This window comes from Brachyistius frenatus, unplaced genomic scaffold (genome assembly GCF_029030835.1).
Source record: "Brachyistius frenatus isolate BFR_SWC_R1_liver_20210118 unplaced genomic scaffold, ASM2903083v1 Contig_192, whole genome shotgun sequence".
Classification (NCBI taxonomy): domain Eukaryota; kingdom Metazoa; phylum Chordata; class Actinopteri; family Embiotocidae; genus Brachyistius; species Brachyistius frenatus.
This window is the reverse complement of record NW_027210791.1, coordinates 6,020-27,500: the sequence shown is the minus strand read 5'-3', so window position 1 is coordinate 27,500 and position 21,481 is coordinate 6,020. Positions and strand designations below refer to the sequence as shown.

Genomic DNA, 21,481 nt, shown 5'->3' with positions numbered 1-21,481 from the left:
TGTGGATGAATTTATTAGCTCTAATAATTAGGCTGTTATAAAGCATTTCTTCTTAGGTCTTACAATCTAACTCAAAATTTGATCTCATTAAATATGAATTAATTTGGGTGATTCAGAGTCCTTTTCATCTATCCAAATTTGAAAAGATTCCCAAAAGAGATGTGGTATGATGACATGTAAAGAACAAATGATCTCAAATTTAAATATCAGAATCACAAAAAATAGTTCTATTTTTACACACAGTCCCGTTTAGAGGACATCAGAATGACTCAACCCAACATGGGCACTCAGAATTTCTGCAGGATTTTTCTTGCTATTATTAATTATTAACTTAAGATTGATATACCTCATGTCTGTGTGTAAGATAAGATGTTTAAAGTTTTGTTTTGACACCAATTTCACAAACATAATATCACATGTCGCCTGCTGTGGGTGGATTCAGTCAAGTCTCTGTAAACTCAGCCAGCTGCTGACTGTAACTTCAAAGACAGGAGGTGGAATCACCGGAACGTTTACCTTTGGCATGAAAGTCAATCAGCGCATAACTCCAGATGTTGAACTATTAAAGTAGAAATATAAAGAAGATGGAGGTGAGATCCAGCAGGTTGAACCTTTCTTTGTGATTAAGGTGTTAAGAAGTCCTGGTTCAAAATCCTACTTTATAAAATTATGATTTTACTTTTGAAAACATTTTCTCCATCCAGACGACAACCCGGATTTGTGGTAATTGAGGTAACTTAAGTTTAACTTCAGGAAACTTTAAATAAATCTGATTCTGATGCATCGAAGCAACACACAGTTTCACATCACAGAGCTCACACACACCAACAAGGGAGCAAATCGCCTCTATGAAACACATCATATCTAGAATAGCTATCATAGCTTGTTGTCTCCACCAACAGTTCTTCTCTTGTATCTCTATGCTGTCCTTTTCTCTCTCTGCTCTCTTCTCACCCCAACCGGTCGAGGCAGATGGCCGCCCACCTCTGATCCTGGTTCTGTTAACAGATGCTCCGCCCACCTCTGATCCTGGTCCTGTTAACAGATGCTCCGCCCACCTCTGATCCTGGTTCTGTTAACAGATGCTCCGCCCACCTCTGATCCTGGTCCTGTTAACAGATGCTCCGCCCACCTCTGATCCTGGTCCTGTTAACAGATGCTCCGCCCACCTCTGACCCTGGTTCTGTTAGCAGATGCTCCGCCCACCTCTGATCCTGGTTCTGTTAACAGATGCTCCGCCCACCTCTGATCCTGGTTCTGTTAGCAGATGCTCCGCCCACCTCTGACCCTGGTTCTGTTAGCAGATGCTCCGCCCACCTCTGACCCTGGTTCTGTTAACAGATGCTCCGCCCACCTCTGAGCCTAGTTCTGTTAACAGATGCTCCGCCCACCTCTGATCCTGGTCCTGTTAACAGATGCTCCGCCCACCTCTGACCCTGGTTCTGTTAACAGATGCTCCGCCCACCTCTGATCCTGGTCCTGTTAACAGATGCTCCGCCCACCTCTGACCCTGGTTTTGTTAACAGATGCTCCGCCCACCTCTGATCCTGGTTCTGTTAACAGATGCTCCGCCCACCTCTGATCCTGGTTCTGTTAGCAGATGCTCCGCCCACCTCTGACCCTGGTTCTGTTAGCAGATGCTCCGCCCACCTCTGACCCTGGTTCTGTTAACAGATGCTCCGCCCACCTCTGACCCTGGTTCTGTTAACAGATGTTCCGCCCACCTCTGAGCCTGGTTCTGTTAACAGATGCTCCGCCCACCTCTGATCCTGGTTCTGTTAACAGATGCTCCGCCCACCTCTGACCCTGGTTCTGTTAACAGATGTTCCGCCCACCTCTGAGCCTGGTTCTGTTAACAGATGCTCCGCCCACCTCTGATCCTGGTTCTGTTAACAGATGCTCCGCCCACCTCTGACCCTGGTTCTGTTAGCAGATGTTCCGAACCTCTGACCCTGGTTCTGTTAACAGATGAATTGCCCATTGCTCCTGGTTCTGTCGGAGGTTTCTTCCTGTTAAAGGGAGTTTTTCCCTCCTAGCTTATGTGGGAATTGTTGAATTGTTGAATTGATGAATTGATGAATTGATGAATTGTTGAATTGTTGAATTGATGAATTGTTGAATTGTTGAATTGATGAATTGTTGAATTGGTGAATTGTTGAATTGTTGAATTGATGAATTGGTGAATTGTTGAATTGTTGGATTGTTGGTTTCTCTGTATAATATTGTAAAGTCTTGCTATAAAGACTTTAATGTGTTAAGTGCCATGAAATAACCTGTGTTGTGAATTGGCGCTATATAAATAAAGTTGAGTTGAATTGAATATCTCAGCAGCAGCAGATGACAACGTTCATATTATTTCTAAACTATTTTCTGTATTTCCAGGATGTTCTGCAGGACTGGATGCTGAATCTAAAACCTTCCAGGAGTGCGAGAACCCCAAGTCCTCCTGTGGTGAATATCACTGCGTACACAACACGGTTCACTGCATTCTGTTCAGGTATGGAACATTTCATTGTCAGTGGAGGCTAAAAAACAACCAAAGGATGGTTTGGTTAGGATGGAAGAAATTTAACTTATTTAATGGTAAAACAATAAACAAGCAGAATAATGAATAACTGAAAATCCAACTTTTTTTTTTTTAACATAGGTTATAGAACATATCACAGTAAACAGGTTCAATATTTCTGCACCTGAAGTTTTTCTCATCAAAGAAACACAATCAACAGCAAAACAAAAAAACTCTGCTGTTACAGAGCGCTGATCCAGAACTACTGGACCTTCTGAACATTAACATAAACAAAGATAATGAAACAAACTTTGAGAACAAAAAGAATATCCCAGGAGTTGGGATCTCGTCAACACAAAATACGATATTTTATAATCGGAGCAGTTCAGTCAGATAATCACAGCATGGCTTTATATAGAGCGAGAGAGTGTCGGAGGAAGGGCTCCTGCTCCATGCACAGCAGCAGGTCTCTCAGCATCACCCGACTCACTCTATGGACACCCTGCCGAGGCACCACACACACCTGACACACACACACACACACACACACACACACACACACACACACACACACACACACACACACACACACACACACACACACACACACACACACACACACACACACACACAAATGAGTGTCACACTGCAGCATTTCTGCACTTTTACATAAATTCATCTCCAACCCAGAACCAGTTTTATGAGCTTAAATGTAAAAATGATCTGAACAAACAAACAGTCCAGACCTGTCACCCGTTGAACATTTGAAAATGAAAAAAAAACAACAACAAAGGAGACTGAACTGTTGAGCAGCTGAAATCCTCCAACAGCCAAGAATGGGACAACATTTCACTTTCAAAACTCCAGAAACTGGTCTCCTCAGTTCCCAAACATATACAGTGTTGTAAAAAGAAGAGATGATGGAGCTCAGTGGTAAATACGCCCCCGTCCCAACTTTTTTTGCGACATGTGGCTGCCATCAAATTAAAAAATGAGCACATATTTTTCATAAAACAATAACATGTCTCAGCTTCAACATTTGATACGTTGTCTCTGGTCTAGCGTTTATTAGCATTTCAAGCCAAATTACTATTTGAAATTCGCTATTCACTATTCTGGAGCCTTGTAGTAACGCCTTCTTCTTCTGCTTGTGTTGTTTAATGGCGGCTGACAGACAGCTTTTAGGCAGATTTCCGCCACCTTCTGATGGGAGTAAAGCATGACAACCTTTTGCTGTTAAACTCATCACTTTACTTTTGTTTCCATTTTACAAAGTGTCACAACTTTTTTGGAAAAGATATTGTAGTTTCCAGTGAATATCATTATTTCTGCTTAAAATGTCCATCCTCAGTAAAATTAAGCTTCAAAAATAAAGAAAATAAATCTGGTTGTTGTGTATTATTAGGGTGTGTAACCTGTGCAGAAACATTCAAGGGGAAACAGGACAGCAGTGCAATGACAGATGTTCAAAGCAGCTCTCACTATCCTTCCTGTCATCAGCGTTTACCGAGTCAGCTGAGGTAAAGTGTGTGCATGACACAGGAAGCCCTGTGGCTCAGAGAGGCAAGAGACAGCAGCTCCTCTGGGTGACGGCAGCTCAAAGGCAGCGGGAGGAGCGTGCAGCTCACAGAGTCCTCATCTGTAAATCTACAGCCTGCAGGGCTGCGACTAAAACACACAGAATTAAAGAGCCGATGAGCTAAATTAACAAAGTCACACACGTAGAAGTCCTGTGTTTCTGCAGGAAGAGCTGGCCTTTAAACACGCCACTCTATCAGCCTGCGCTCATAATAAGACATTATTCTTTTATTTTCTATACAGTGCCACTCTTCACTCTCCACTGAGTTTTGGTTGCATTCTGTGGTGTTTTATATTTTAGTTTCTCTGCTTGGTGATAAGAAGATCCGTCTGTTTTCTGGCTCTTCAGTCAGCCATCGAAACTGAAACTAGAAGCTTCAGTCTAAGTAACAGTTCCATCATCTCCTGATTCAATGTGAAAAATCTGCTGGAAGTATTTTTTTTATTCAGTCTGCAATGCAGAAACTGAAGATCTTCTGCTCTTTAATCCTTTGTGTCAGCATACATGTACTTTTACCAACATACATCCTATCATATGGGCACTTTAGTAAATAAGTGGCATGCTATCATCATACTATTCTAAAACACTGGCCTATTTCGGCCTTTGACCCGGCATTACTCCACTAATTTAAAATAAGAAGCTGGTATCAGCTAGCCGGGCACACAAAGACTCAAATGCACTGCATAGAAAACTGAAGCTGTGAGCTCACATCGTATCTCGAGCCGCCATCTTCAATGATCTCGGTCCAGAGAAGGCGGCGGTGTTTCTGGATCATATTTCTTTCTGGTTTCTTCTTTGGAGAGTTTTAACCTTCATTTGTGGACGCAGAGATGAACTGTGTTCACAGACGATGGTTTTCACAAGTGTTCCTGAGCCCATGCAGTGATTTCCACTCCAGTGCTACCTAAGGGTTTCCAGAGTTCTCCAGAATCTCTGAATCTTTTAAATGATATTATGAACCGTAGATGATGAAATCCACTAATTATTTGCAATTTTACGTTGAGGAAATATTCTTTTTAAATGTTTGCACTATTTTTCCACAGTCAGAGTGGTGAACCTCTCCCCATCTTCACTGCTGAGACTCTGCCTCTCTGGGATGATCTTTTTATTCTCGATCATGTTACTGATCTGTTGCCAATTTACCTAATTAGTTGTCAAATGTTCGACCTAGTGTTTTTGTTTTTTTTAACGTTCCACAACCTTTCCAGTCTTTTGTTGACCCTGTCCCAACTTTTTAGAGACGTGTTGCTGCCATCAAATTCAAAGTAAGCACAAAATATCTATGGGTTTCAACATTTCATGTTGTCTTTGGTCTATTTGCAATTAAATATGTGATTTGCAAATCCTTGCATTCTGTTTATGTTTACATTTTACACAGCGCCCCAACTTTTTTGGGAACGGAGTCGTACGACACAGTCATCCAGAGGAAACCTGACCGACAGAACGAGAACTGTTCCGTCCTATTCTGAACAGGTGCTTCTTCGGGTTCAGTTTTGGTCACCGACCTGACACACACACTCACCTGACTCTGGGTCTGGTCCAGAGGTCTCTTCCTGCGAGGCCCGATGGCAGCCAGCGCGGCCAGGTTGGCTTCTCTCTGCTGCAGCTGAGCGTCTTCTATCTGCTGTAACTGAGAAGAGAAGACGACACAGAACCAGTGAACACACAGAGAATGAAGAGTTACACAGTTGATTTCTCTACTCACACTCACAGAGACACACGGTGGTGATGTTTCCTTCATGAAAACTATGTTGAAAGAGATTTACAGTGACTGGGACGAGTGTGTAAAGTGTTTATGGACTTCATAAAGATTGCCTGCTCAGGAGCCGGGCCCTGAATGAAAACCAGCTCCGATCAGTCAGATCCACCACAGTGGGTAAATTAATGAATAAAATGTCACGACATGTGTTTACATTTTACAGAGTTTGGTTGGTGGAAGGAAATTAATTTCTATGGTGGGTGAGAGTCTGCGTTTGGATTCATGGCCTGAGTACTTTAAAAACTCCTGACTGTGGTCTGAATCCTAATTAAATGAACTGATCGCAAGAACGATGGAATCAGGACAGAGAAGTAAACCAGAATTGTACGTGAAACCTCCAGTGTCAGGTTTGTATAGGAGTAACTGTAAGAAGGTCTCAGACAACACTCCTGTGTCTGAGGCTGACCACTTCACTGTGGAAGAAGATTTAACATCTGGACCAACATCTGTCCATGTGGTCAGTGTGCACAACAGCAGTGAGGTCACCCGTTGGTTTGTGAATCCTCCAGTTCAGATTCTGTCCGTCACCATCTTGTTAGTTCAGAGCGGTTTGGAGCAGGAAGTGACCATATTTGGACAAGCTGGGGGAGGAGCCAGCGGTGGATCTGACCGATCTGTTTGGAAACCTGACAATACTACGTCCCGCCCACCGATAGCTGTAACCTGACTGCACCACAGGCCTGTCAATCAAACAGACACGCCCCCAAAACCAGGTCTTCTTGAATCTTCTTTTCTAATGAATGAGGGATTATTTTCAGATGGACCTCCAGAAAACTAATAAGAAGGAGTGACTTTAGCTAACAACACCGAGATAACTGATGGACACATTTTATTCACTTTGGATTTGATGAGAGAAGTTGAATGGGAGTCTATGGAGCCGGAGGCTTTTTGGAGCCGACCTCTAGTGGCACTCGCTGGTATTGCAGCTTAAGACACTTCTGCATCGGCCTCATTGTTCAGACCCTGAAGCTACAAACACTTTTACACTGAGTAGTGAACAGACAGTGAACCCTGTTTGATGGTCAGCAGCTAAAACTGATGGAATCTGTCCCCTGTCTCATGTACAGACAGCTAACCACCGAACAGGAAGCAGCTGAAGTGAATGAGTGATTGTGTATTTTTGACTTTTGGATGATTACATACAGCCGGATCACTTGAACTAAGGCAAAGTATAATCTTTAAATACTCTTCTCTGCTAAAGTTTATTATTACATCTGCTGTTTTAGGATATCTAGACCGCTGAAGCTTGTATGTTTTTTGGTAGCTGGAATTGTTTGTGATTGGATTCTTGTTTTCACTCAAGTAACTGAGAGTCAAAGAGAACAAGTTTAGAGTTAAACTGCTGGTCTTTTATTCCAATTCTATTAAGGACTAAGTTGTATTTTACTTTCTACCGTTTGAGGTAAAAAGACTCTCTGAGACAAGTTGGGACAAAATCTAGAGACTGTGTGAAAGTTTTCTTTGTTTAGTAATCAGTGGTGAGCAGGAGGTGTGGTCTAACGAACAGGAGGTGTGGTCTAATGAGCAGGAGGTGTGGTCTAATGAGCAGGAGGTGTGGTCTAACAAACAGGAGGTGTGATCTAATGAGCAGGAGGTGTGGTCTAATGAGCAGGAGGTGTGGTCTAACGAACAGGAGGTGTGGTCTGACCAGCTGTAGCCAACCCTGTTATAAAACCAGGAAGTGTTTGAAGCATCAGTGTCAGCGAGGACAAAGACTCAGAGGATAAAGACAAAGGAGTCTTTCGTTGGAGTCTTCGGGGGACACTGAGTATAACTACTACTATCTGAGTGTGTGTGTACTTTCCGTCCCTGTGCGTATATCTACTCATAGATACTACAGGCCTCTCACTCCTTCACACCAACACCGTAACCTTTCCTCTGTTATCTGTCCCACCCGTTCCACTCATACCCAACACCTCGTCACAGGAGGACTCTGGAACTGTCAGTCAGCTGAAGACAGACTTCATCTCTGGACTTCCTTGGTCTCACGGAGACCTGGATCACACCGGACAACATCCACCCTGCTGCTCTCTCCTGTCTTCTCCTTCAGCCACACCAAAAGCTCCTTCTACCAAACCAGAATTCAATCCTCTTTTTCCAACCCCAAACAGCTTTTCTCCATCTTCTCCATCTTCTCCAACCTCCTTGACCCCCCCCTCCCTCCTCCCTCCACCAAGCCACTTTGTCAACTACTTTACTAAAAAGATAGATGACATACGCTCCTCATTTTATAATCCATCTTCTGTAACTACATGTCCATCATCTTCATCTTCATCCCCTTCACTTTCCTCTTTCACCCCCCCGTCTCCCAATCAAGTTGTTACTTTGGTAACCTCCACCCCCCCCTCCAACCACCTGCCCCCCTCCCCATCCCATCTCACATTCTCCAGTCTATTGCTCCAGACCTTCTTCCTTTTCTCTCCATCTCATCAACACTTCTCTGTCAACGGTCTGTTTCCTGAACTCTCTGAAGGAGAGAGTGAACCCTCTCCTGAAGAAACCCCCCCTCAACCCATCTGAAGTAAACAACTACAGACCGTCTCTCTTCTTCCCTTTCTTTCTAAAACTCTGGAGTGAGCTATCTTCAACCAACTCTCCTCCTATCTCCACCATAATAACCTTCTTGACCACCAGTCTGGTTTCAACAGAGACGGTCCTCCTTCTGTCTCTGAGAAGCTTCACACTGCTAGAGCAGCCTCTCTGTCCTCTGTCCTGATCCTTCTAGACCTTCTGCTGCATTGGACACAGTGAACCACCAGATCCTTCTTTCCTCCTTCAGGACCTCGGTGTCTCAGGCTCTGCTCTCTCCCTGTTCTCATCCTACCTCAACGACCTCACCTACCGGGTAACTTGGAGAGGATCTGTGTCTGAACCTTGTCCTCTCACTACTCTGGTGTCCCTCAAGGCTCCGTCCCGGGTCTCCTCCTCTTCTCTCTACACTGACTCTCTCGGCTCTGTCGTTCACTCGCATGTCTTTTCCTACCACAGCTATGCTGATGACACCCAACTGATCCTCTCTTTTCCAGATCTGAAACACAGGTAGCAGCATGAATCTCTGTCTGTCTGACTGACGTCTCTCAGTGGATGTCCTCACACCACCTGGAAATCAACCTCCACAAGACCGAACTGCTCTTCCTTCCAGGGAAAGACTGTCCCACCCTCGACCTGACTACTACCTTCAACAACTCTGTTATCCCGACCTTGACTGCTAAGAACCTCGGAGACACTCGACAGTCAACTCTCTCTTACTGCCAACATCACTGCAACAACACGTTCCTGTAGATACATGCTGCACAACATCAGGAGAATACGTCCTCTTCTCACTCAGAAGGAGGCCCAGGTTCTGGTCCAGGCTCTGGTCGAGGCTCTGGTCCAGGTTCTGGTCCAGGTTCTGGTCCAGGTTCTGGTCATCTCACATCTAGACTACTGTAACTCCCTCCTGGCAGGTCTACCTGTTAGTACCATCTGACCTCTGCAGCTCATCCAGAATGCAGCAGCTCGACTGGTCTTTAACCTCCTAGATTCACTCACACTACTCCACTCCTCCTCCTCCTCCTCCTTCTCCTCCTCCTCCTCTGTCCTGGCTCCTAAATGGTAGAATGAGCTCCCCACCAACATCAGGACAACAGAAACTCTGAACACCTTCCACCACAAACTAAAAACACACCTCTTCAGACTTTACCTTGAACAGTAGAACTTCAAATAGAACTTACTAATAGAACTTTGTAGTTTGGCTTTCTGGAAGAAAATTATATTTTCTTGATTCCTGTTGTTCTGGTTTTGTACCCTCATGGTTGAAATGAACTTATTGCAAGTCTTTGGATAAAAGCGTCAGATAAATGAAATGTAATGTAATGTAATGTTTGAAGGAAGTCCAGCAGCTGATGATGAGAACAAACCTCTTTGGCTCTCTGTCTGAGCTGCTGATGCTGTGGATCCTCAGTGTGGGAGCGGCTCTGTGGTCACAGACGGACAGAGGAGCAGCAGTTACTGTTTTAGGTGAAGCAGAAGTTAAACGTTTACACGTGCTGTGCGGTGCTTTAGACAACATGGTGGTGTGACTTCATTGGATATAAAAACCAGGCCAACCTGTTTTCTACGTGTATCTGAATGAATTAAATGTCCTGTTTCTAAGCGTCTTCTTTCTTACTCGGGCCAAACGCAGCAGCCTCTCCCGCTCCTCCTCGCTCCTCCTCTTCTTCTTTAAACTCTCTACTTCCTCCAGGAAGCGAAGCTGAGAGCGAACGTCGCTCACTTTGGCGTGCCACTGGTCCTCCTGTTGTCGCACACGCACACAAGTCTAAGAGCCCAACAGCTACGATGACCCACACAAGCAGCACAACAACAACAACCTGGTGTTACAGAGACAGAGTCCTGAATGTCACAATGTTCACATGAGGATGTTTGTCTGCTTTACATTTGGGGAAGATCTTATCTAACAGACATTTAGACATTAGATGATAGTCCCTTATGAGATCATCTCTCATGACCCCCCCCCCCGGAGAACCGGAGGAAGTTGAGACTTTTCTCCAAACTTCTGCTCTAAACCAACCGGTTTAAATAATAACCAAGAGTTACTGCTGTGTAGTTAGTTGCTCCAACAATGATGTAAAAAAAGCTCTTATCTTAGATTTGTTTCCCCGTTGTGTCCTAAAACAGATCCTGATAGGAGGGCTCTGTGGCACCGCTCTAAACAAGGGAAGACATCGGGGCGCTGTGGGTTATAATGGAGCCCAGTCTGTTAGCACAGTGCTAATGTTAGCCAGAATACTATATGTAGTGAAACAATTCACTGGTAAAATTAGACGCTATGAACCCCTCTGACCACTGAGTGGGGTTACAGCAGCAGCTTGATACGAGCAGGGAGACACAAGCACAGGCAGAGTGGACATTGATTTACTTGACATGGTGTTTTTGGCGTCATTTCTAAACTTGTTTAACTCAGCTGGTTTTCTAATAGTTTGGTTTTGTACCACATGGTCGTGCTGAAAGCAGAAGTTCCAGGATGTGCCGGTCTGATCTATGAGAGTCGTCCCCTGCTCCAGGTCAGGGACAGGGACGGGGACAGACATGTCAGTACCTTCAGAGCTGCTTTACGATGTTCTGCCATCACAGACAGCTTCTGCAGCAGACCACGGAGGAACTGTTGTGTCGCATGAGACACCAGAGAGACAACATCTGGACCGACATCAGGGACACCCAGCCTCTGTCCTAAAGGAGGGGACACACACACACAGTCTGTCCTGACAGAGGACACACACAACCTGTCCTAACAGAGGACACACACACACACAGTCTGTCCGAACAGAGGACACACACACACACACACACACACACACAGTCTGTCCTAACAGAGAACACACACACACACAGTCTGTCCTAACAGAGGACACACACACAGTCTGTCCTGGCAGAGGGGACAGAGACACATCACAGCTTTGTTTGTCTGAAGTGAACTTCCTCTTAACCTGAAACCATTCAACTCATTAAAGTTCATTTTTAAAACGTGAATCAAAGGTAGTAAGAATATAATGTACTGTAGTTGTGTCTCTATTTAAAATCTGTTCTGTTTTTCCAACAAAAAACTAAATGATTTATTTTTAGTAGAAGTTTGTGTTGAGTTCCTGAATGTGACCCAAACACAGCAGCAGCCTTACAACACCGGTACCTGTGTGGAGGATGCGACTGAGCACCGGCTGAGGTGAGAGGAACGGCTGGTCCTGGCAGGACTGAACCACCGAGCCGACCACGGAGGTCAGACTCTGAGCGTTCTCCTCTCTCAGGTTCACTCCAGCCATCGAGGCCACGTCATTGATGTCATCGTCCTCTCTGGGAAACACACACCACACACGCACACCACACACACACACACACACACACACACACACACACACACACACACACACACACACACACACACACACATACCATACCGCACACGCCCGCACACGCCCGCACACGCCCACCCACCCACCCACCCACCCACCCACACACACACACACACACACACACACACACACACACACACACACACACACACACACATACCGCACACGCCCGCACACCACACACACACCCCCACCCACCCACACACACACACACACACACACACATACCGCACACGCCCGCACACCACACACACACACACCCACACACACACACACACACACACACACACACACACACACACACACACATCCACACGCCCGCACACCACACACACGCCCGCCCACCGCCCACCCACACACACACACACACACACACACACACACAATCCATCAGCCTGACATTAACCATCACACCTACAGGCCTCTGATATGAGACAGATGTACTGGAAGGTTTACTTGTAGGATCCTGAAGTGTCTTTGAACACACTTTTGGTAGAAGGAGGCGGCTCCTGAGTGAACGGCTGCTTCACTGAAAAAGATCCTATGAACACACAAAATGATTTGGAGAGTAATACTTCATTTGACAAAGTCTGTGTGATGGTTTTGTCCCCGGAGTTGAGTTTTAAAACTAAGGTAGGTCTGCAGCAGCTGTGTGACTCGTCTGAGACCAGTGTTTCCCCTGAACGCTGCGAGGTCGATCAGCTGCTGCACAGCTCACACATTTAAGCTATTTCCTTTAAAGAGTGGAGTTTGTGGACATTTTGGAAACTTAATAATTAGCTTTGCAAGACAAAGGGGAAGTATTTTGTGAATACTTGGTTTACCACCACCCTCAGACCAACATCAACACAAACACAGTCCCGATATGAATAGTGAGAAAAGCACCGGTGACGGTCAGTGAACGCCACATGGACTTCACTGTTCTTCTCCACAGCATGATTTCACATTAATGCACTTCTGAATTAAGCATCAACTCTACATTGAATCATAAAAACTTTGACCTGAGAAGTGTCGTCCCGACTGGACCACGATGTGTTTGGGGGCGGGGCCGCTCCTACTCGGTATGTAGTTTCTGGACTGAACCAACGTTGTCAGTGCAGGTCTCAGAGTCACTCCTCGGGCCTGCTGGACCCCCTGCATTTTTAAAGGTAGTCGTTAAGCATCGTTCCCGTCAGGCCCCCGACATCTTTTTACAAAGATGACACCAGCTCTGCATTTCTACTGCACCTAAACATCTCAGTTTTTTCACACATCTGTAAATCCTTTGTTATTAAAAAGTCTTTATACTGCATCATTAGTGTTTTCACACACACTGAAGTCCTCCAGAGAGACCAGGTAACACAGGTAATCACAGAACATGTTTACACACACTGCAGTAACCTCCTCAATGGAAATCAGCTCACACAGTACTGTGCTACAGTTTAGGGCACATGCCATGAAGGGAGGATGATTTCAACAATAATTATATGAATATTTTTCATGCTTGAACCAAGCAGCAACCATCAGTGATGTCATCAACCATCAGTGATGTCATCGTTGGTTTGTGAACTTTATGAATCCTCCAGTTCAGATTCTGTCCGTCACCATCTTGTTCATTCCGAGCGGTTTGGAGCAGGAAGTGACCATATTTGGACGAGCTGGGGGAGGAGCCAGCAGTGGATCAGACCGATCTGATTGGAAACCTGACGATACTACGTCCCGCCCACCGATAGCTGTAACCTGACTGCACCACAGGCCTGTCAATCAAACAGACACGCCCCCAAAAACAGGTCTTCTTGAATCTTCTTTTCTAATGAATGAGGGATTATTTAGCAGCTAAAACCGATGGAATCAGGCCCAACAAGCTCAAGAGAAATGCCCAACTGCAGATGAGTTAAAAGTAATTTAAAAACATTGCTCATCTCTGACATTCAAGAAAATTCTTTATAATATTAAGAAAACATAAGCAGAGTTCAGTGCATTTGTTACGGCGACAGCACTCAGTTCAGGAGGGTAATGAAGAATAATCTTTCAGTCGCAGCTCCAGTCGAGCTCTGAGTGAGTCGCTGAATTAATCATTTTAATAAACTGATTCTAGTTTGAAATAAAACAGCACACACACACTCCTCATTTACCTGGCGTTGAAGACACACACCTGCAACCTGGTTACTGAAACACACTGAATGACCTCACAGTTCTTGTGCTCCACTTCACTACATCACTTCTGTGTAATATTTACTGATTACGACATGTTCCCTGACCAAACACCACGTTCTACCTGCTGGCTGGTCCTGAAGGTCGGTCCTGTGTCCGGGCTCGGCTGCTTCACGGTGGAGGACAGAGCTGCGGGGTCGCGGGTGGAAGCTGAAGCCTGTTGGATGAATAACTGAGGGTCGGCAGTGAGGCAGCGCACGGCAGGAAGACTTTTCTGGAAGCAACGAAGAAACAGAAAGTGGAAAGAGATCATGTCATCTGCCACTCCATTTATCCAGCAGTTTGTTTTGTTAAATTCAAATCTAGTGACAGAGAAACAGATACATGTTTAACATTTAGGAAAGCTCTAAGAAGAAAATGGATGACAACAGAAATCCCACCAAGTTGAGGACTTGGTTAATGTGATCCAGGATATTTCTGTGACGCAGAAACTAACTTTTGTTTTAAGAGTTGAACAAGAAAAGTTTGGAAGCAGATGGAAATCTTGGATTGATTATGCATCCTCATTTACAACAGATTTTACATAAATCTTTAGCTACTCCTCTGTGCAATGTTCATATTTTCTTCTTTTTTTAATTAAATAAATATGTTTATCAAGATGTGTTATGAACCAGTTTTCAGTTCTGTGCAGCTCACCTGCTGGGAAAAAAAACTAAATCAACAACAGTGTTTCAGTGTTTATAAGGCATAAAAGAAAAGTCATCACCCCAATCTTTGTGTCACACCCTATAAGCCAAATTCATTGACACAGGTTTTACACATAAAAAAAAATTATGGTCAATCATCGTCATTTTTATATTTTTATATTTTTATAATAAACACATTTTTGAGCAAAAACGATGAGAGTAAAGAACCTCTGATGGATTATCACAGATTGATGTCTGTCATAGTCAGAAAATAGTTTTAAACCATTTAAAATGTTGTAATGGCAGCAAATAATCCCACCTGTGGTCCTCCCAGATCCAAAATGACCCGGTCCGGTTTGACATTTTATAAAGCATCACGTATAAACTAACGCCCAATTCAGTGTCACATGCTGCCAGCCAACTTCATTCAAACTCATCACCACTCATTCTACATGTCTTATTGGTATTTATGGTCAATAGAATGAAATTATAAAAAAAAAAATTGAGTAAAATAATGCCAAACTTATGAATTATTTTTATTATAAATAAGATTACAGACTATCACAGACTGGTTTCTGTCATAGTTTAGTCAGGATACTGTTTTGAAACCATTTGAATGTTGTTGTTTTTTGTAAAAGGAGATGGATGTGAGTTTTATATATAGTATTTTGACATTTTAGACATTTTAAGACTTTCCAACACCTGCAGACATCTAAAGGGGGTAAGAGTGATGTGTTGCTCAATCCGTGGTCACCTTGAGAAAAGGCACCAGGCAGGGCTGTGGAGTGGACTTCAGCTCGGTGTAGAGCTGCTCTGTGAACTCCTCTGCCTCCAGCTTCCCTTCCTGCAGGATGACACAGACGAGATGCTTCAGCAAGTAAATCAGCTGTGAAGTTCAAACTGAAAATATGTGACGGTGTAACTCAAAGGTGCTGAATGAAAAAAGCAACTTTAACTCCAGGTGGACTTACTAGCTTTATCAACGTTGTGTCTTTAGGTCTATTTAATGACAGTATGTTTAAAATGAGTCTCACACTGATAAAAGTAGATTCCACGAAAGTTTGTAACGCGGGTGACAAACAATGAGACAACAAGGAGGACACGAGACACAGAGGCTCCGTCCAGGTGTTAAATGAGCATCTGTTTAACATCTTTTAGACATGATGAGAGTCCATAATTCTGCTATAAACCACTTCCTGTGAAGATGAGGAGGGAGACGTACCAGCAGGCTCCTCACCAGTCCTCGGACGTTGTTCGCCATGTTGGCAGACCTGGAGTCACTAGAAGCCAGCTTGATCAGCGTCACCAGGAAGTTCTTGCACTTTTTCACACTTTCCAGGGTCTCCTGCAGGCAGGTGAAACATCAGGTCATAACCCAATCAGCTGATGCATCACTCATCATGTGCCACTGTCTGGACTCTCTCTGTGTCACTGTAAGGTATCTTATGTCACCTCATAAACTCCCTTATTGAATAACTGGTGATAGTCGGACATAAAACTGCTGATTCAACAGTAGTTTCTGTCCAAAAAGCTCCGGAAAACAAAGAATTAAAAAGAAATCCTCAGGAAAAATGCGATCATTTCAGAAGACTGTCAGTGCTATAAATAAGTGCACCCCAGCAAGACATTCAGTAGCTAACAACACCAACATAACTCGTGGAAAAAAATGTATTGACTGAGAATGTTATGTGACTAGTTGAATGGGAGTCAATAGAGCCAGAGGCTTTCTGGAGCCAACCTCTAGTGGCACTCAGTGATATTGCAGTTTAACACACTTTGCATTGCACACATTTTTCAGACCTGGAAGCTACGAACACTTTTACATACAGTCTGTGATATCAGGGGTTATTCTTTACAGTTATATTACAATGATCCCCTATAATGTGTTTATCAAAATCTTTTGACATTTAAGACAAACATATGAAATGGACGGAGGATATTTTAGTTTATTGTCAACAGTGAACTGAAATGGTAAACTTCACTGGAAGTGAAGTTAATAATTTACATTAAAAAAACATACTGACTATGACAGGCCGATGCATCAGTCATGATCTAGTTTAGAGATGCTAGTACCTAGCACCGAGTACCTCTAGTACCGAGTCAGCGACATTAGCAGACTCCAGCAGTAAAGACTGGGACCATCTGACCACCACACTGAACACAGTTTAACCATCTGACCACCACACTGAACAGTTTAACCATCTGACCACCACACTGAACACAGTTTAACCATCTGACCACCACACTGAACAGTTTAACCATCTGACCACCACACTGAACACAGTTTAACCATCTGACCACCACACTGAACACAGTTTAACCATCTGACCACCACACTGAACACAGTTTAACCATCTGACCACCACACTGAACAGTTTAACCATCTGACCACCACACTGAACAGTTTAACCATCTGACCACCACACTGAACAGTTTAACCATCTGACCACCACACTGAACAGTTTAACCATCTGACCACCACACTGAACAGTTTAACCATCTGACCACCACACTGAACACAGTTTAACCATCTGACCACCACACTGAACAGTTTAACCATCTGACCACCACACTGAACAGTTTAACCATCTGACCACCACACTGAACAGTTTAACCATCTGACCACCACACTGAACAGTTTAACCATCTGACCACCACACTGAACAGTTTAACCATCTGACCACCACACTGAACACCACCACACTGAACACAGTTTAACCATCTGACCACCACACTGAACAGTTTAACCATCTGACCACCACACTGAACAGTTTAACCATCTGACCACCACACTGAACACAGTTTAACCATCTGACCACCACACTGAACACAGTTTAACCATCTGACCACCACACTGAACACAGTTTAACCATCTCTGGTGGCCTGAAGAAGGCTGTTCAAAAAGCTCTGAGCATGTACACAATTTTAGAGAACATCAAATTTCCACAGCACCACCACCACCTCCTCCTCCAACACCTCCTCCACCATCACCACCACCACCACCTCCTATACCACCTCCTTTACCAACACCTCCTCCACCACCACCACCTCCTCTACCACCTCCACTACCTCCTCCTCCACCACCTCATCCATCACCACCTCCACCACTTCCTCCATCACCACCACCTCCTCCATTATTTCCACCACCACTTCCTCCTCCTCCACTACCTCCTCCACCACCACCACCACCTCCTCCTCCTCCTCCACCTCCTCTACCACCTCCACCTCATCCATCACCACCAACACTTCCTCCATTACTTCCACCACCACTTCCTCCTCCTCCACTACCTCCTCCACTACCTCCTCCTCCACCACCTCATCCATCACCACCAACACTTCCTCCATTACTTCCAACACCACTTCCTCCTCCTCCACTACCTCCTCCTCCACCACCACCAGCGCGTTAGAAGACGAGCTGTCACGCTGTGGTTTCTCGTACAGAAATATGAATTGTACCGACCAGAAGCTGGGACCGGTCGGACTCACCTGACTGAACGCGGTCGCAGGCTCTTTCTTGGTCTCCGTGACGGCAGCTTGAAGGCGAGGCTGGTCCCCCCGCTCAGTCGCAGCGCTGAGGGTCTGAACGACGGACGGTTTGTGAGCAACACCGAACACCTGTACGCAACGTTAACTGTCATCCCAAAAAGCAGAGACAAAACCTCACCGACAACACAGGAACACACACACACACACACACACACACACACACACACACACACACACACACACACACACACACACACACACACACACACACACACACACACACACACACACACAGGTAGCAGGCGCTGCTGCAGGACGTGATGAGGCCGGCTGAGACAGCGTGTCTCTACGAGCTGGAGTATAAACTTCAGAGACACATTCTGATCATTTTTGAAGTGAAAATGTAAATCTACTCTCTGACTTGAAGTCATGAAATAATTAGTCTCATTGTAGGTGTGTGTTTGCTGCAGGGGTTGTATCACATGTAACCGTGCAGAGGTGCACACAGCTGGATCCTGACGGGCGGACCGAAGCTGGTGTGGAGTGTAGAGCGGCGGTTGTGTCGTTACCACAGCGGTCTTGTGGACGGATGCCGGCTGGAAACTGGAGGGAGCGGCCATCCTGATCACCGTCACCTTCTCGGTACTTTTAGTCCCGGCTGCTGAAGACACCTGAGGAGCAGACAGGTGAGACAGCAGCAGGAGGAAGCCTCGTAAAATCAAACGAAGAGCAGCAGCATACTCACTTGCGGGGCCAGGACTCTGGTTGTTGGACCACTGACACCTCGCGGTCCCTGCTGGGCCTGAGCCAGAACCTGCTGGGAAACCAGCATCAGCTGACCACCGTCACTGCGGATCAGCATCATACCTGCCGCAATCCACAGTCCAAACCACTCACTGTTATGATGAACTGATGACGGACACCATGAACAGCTCAGGCAGATGTTTAAACAGAAAAACAGACTGAATGCAAGGATACAGGAGTTACATCCCATAATTAAAAAACCCTGTGTAGTCCGGTCCCGCTGCAGCTCACCTGCTGGGATCTGGATGTTGGCTGGCAGCTGTGAGGAGACGGTCTGAGGCAGCCGGGGGGCGACGGGCTGCGGAGCGGCTGACCTGGGGACAGTTATCACCACCGTCCGTCCCGGGGGCGTGGCCTGGCTTACAGAGACCACCTGGCCCAGAGTCGGCTTGGTCACGTGGCTGTTAGCACTCAGTCCTCCTGAGGTGTTTGTAACCACAATGACAGGAGGAGTGGAGGGAGGCTGGTACCGCGGGCCGCCGGCGACGACTTTAGGGGTTCCAGAGACCGGGTCCCCCTTAGAGGAGCTGGCAGCAGGAGGTGGGGGCTGCACCGCCGTGACGGCAGGGACCTGTCGTATCCGGACCTGGACGGAGGTGTCTTGGTCCCCTGCTGTCCCGCAGGACTCCGGTCTCTGGGCCTCCAGGACAGCTTTATTAGAGGCCATACTGTTTCTGGATGGAAGAACACGGTTCTAACGGTTATATGACAAATTCATGAGCAATCATTTAGAAAAATTAAAAAGCCTCCAAGTTGGCCCTAAAACAAAAAGAGAAATCTTGGAAAATGATCTGGGACCGTAACTGCAGGGATGAAGTCAGAGGAAACAAGTCTTGGTGTAATCTTAGACTCAGATTTAAGTTTCAAGGCCCACATTAACAAGGTGACCAAGACTTCTTTATTCCACCTTAGAAACATCGCCACGGTTGCATCCATTTATAAATCAGTCAGGTGCTGAAAAGCTGATTCATGCGTTCTCTTTCTGCTGTAATGCACTTTTTACTTGGAGGAACTTCAGCTGATCAGAACTCTGCAGCTGGCGTGTTAACCAGAACCAGAAGAGACACACCAGTCCACTTCAGGCTGCTCTGCACGGTTTGCCTGTAACACACAGGATTGACTTTAATGTCCTCCTCACGTACGAAGCTGTTAATGGTCTCAGACCGATCACATCTGACTGGTTAACGACGTGTCTTCAGAAACAGAGATCATCTGCTGCTGCTTCTCAACACATATCTCTTTACTTTGGTCTTCAACCAGCTACTCCTGAAGCTCTGCTGCACTTGCCTTGAAAATGCATATTGCTTTATTTTATATTTGAACTCTATTTGTGTTTAATGTTTTATTTCTTTTCTGCGTTTTTAAATGTTCCTTTATATGTTTTTATGTGAAACACTAATTTTCTTGCTGTAAAGTGCTTTGAGCTGCATTTCTTGTATGAAAGGGGCTATACAAATAGAGTGTATTATCATTACTTCACTGTTTACATTTTACACTTCTTAGTGAAAGAACAGCACCTGAGCTACAGGTGTAGCTAGCCAAGCTAACAGATGTAACGGTTGTATTCCGTTTGTTTTTGTTTGTTTGTTTGTTTGTTTTTAGTCGTTAACAGAAGCCAAGCTGGACACGAGTTACAAACATCCTCCCTGAACGCTAATGAAGGATACCTGAGTGAGTCATCTACAATAACCCGTTTTCTTACTTCAGTTATTCTCGTTAAAACAGACACACCTTCACCTGAGCCCGCCGCGTGCACGTCAGAGCTCACGTCACGTCCGGTCTCCGTGCAGCGCGCGCCCCGGTGCCCTCTGACCCGACCGGCTCGTGCTGCATTCAGGCCCTCGGGATGATGAAGTGGCTTTCCGTCCATACCGGTGAGTTCAGGTTGTGTGACGACATGAATCTGAGCTGGAAAAACACACGAGTGTCACATTTCCTCCGTGTCAGATAAACCCAGCAGCAGATGACACATACCTGTAGTTTAATGTCGAGGCAGCTCTTCAAAAACTATTATAAAATGTACAGAAATGGGCCAGCAGTGGCTTTTTATATCAAATGTGTAATATTTGACAGGATATAAATATAATGTGTTTTTTCTACAACCAGTTTAATTGTCGTGTTAAACTTCTTAAAACGACATCTGCTCCTTCACTATTAATATGGAAATATATTTAATTACAGAAGTTTCATTAAATCTCTCCTCCATCACTAAAATCCATCAGTCGGTCCGCTGCAGGCTGATCAGGTTTCCACATCACTCTTGTGTAAATTGAATATTAGACCAATTGAACATTCAAAATTTCAGATAAGAATATTTAATCATTCATCAATGAGGATATTGATCAAACAGGCAGACAGGAAAGCAGCTTGCCTTGATGCTGCACCATTTCTGATCCTGCAAATATCCAGCACTAAATGCTGAGTCATGGGAGGAGCCCTCCTGGATACAAAACCGAGTCAGGTTAATCCAGCAGGATGTAGGATTAACTTCCCTGTCTGATTAAAACAGGGGTTTTTTGGGGGTTTTTTTTGTTCAAATGAATGAGGCTGCAACCAGCTGTTTATTAGTCACTTTAGCTCCCCCTGCTGGACAAACACTGGATACACCCAGTGTAGGCAAATCACTGAGATCTCTGGTCC

The 21,481-nt window shown here is 45.1% G+C and overlaps 1 protein-coding gene across 1 annotated transcript; it reads right to left on the bottom strand.

Moving 5' to 3' along the window:
• Positions 1-2,903: 2,903 nt before the first annotated feature.
• Positions 2,904-19,508, bottom strand: LOC138632724 (transcription initiation factor TFIID subunit 4-like). Its single transcript, XM_069718503.1, has 15 exons — positions 19,073-19,508; positions 18,783-18,904; positions 18,607-18,708; positions 17,576-18,166; positions 15,774-15,896; positions 15,306-15,395; positions 13,990-14,139; positions 12,734-12,866; positions 12,189-12,273; positions 11,513-11,673; positions 10,925-11,055; positions 9,995-10,117; positions 9,744-9,800; positions 5,608-5,715; positions 2,904-3,008 (listed from the first exon to the last, which is right to left on the bottom strand). The coding sequence occupies exons 1-15, from the start codon at positions 19,506-19,508 to the stop codon at positions 2,904-2,906; spliced, it is 2,517 nt and encodes an 838-aa protein (XP_069574604.1).
• Between the last annotated feature and the right edge of the window lie 1,973 nt (positions 19,509-21,481).

Bases quoted from the DNA above. Each gene is read 5' to 3' on its own strand.
- LOC138632724 (XM_069718503.1), bottom strand. From the start codon at position 19,508: ATGGCCTCTAATAAAGCTGTCCTGGAGGCCCAGAGACCGGAGTCCTGC. The intron at 14,140-15,305 runs GTGACCACGGAT...CGTTGCTTCCAG, and splicing joins GCCTGGTGCCTTTTCTCAAG to AAAAGTCTTCCTGCCGTGCG. The intron at 12,274-12,733 runs GTCAAAGTTTTT...GTGTGTTCATAG, and splicing joins GTCGGGACGACACTTCTCAG to GATCTTTTTCAGTGAAGCAG.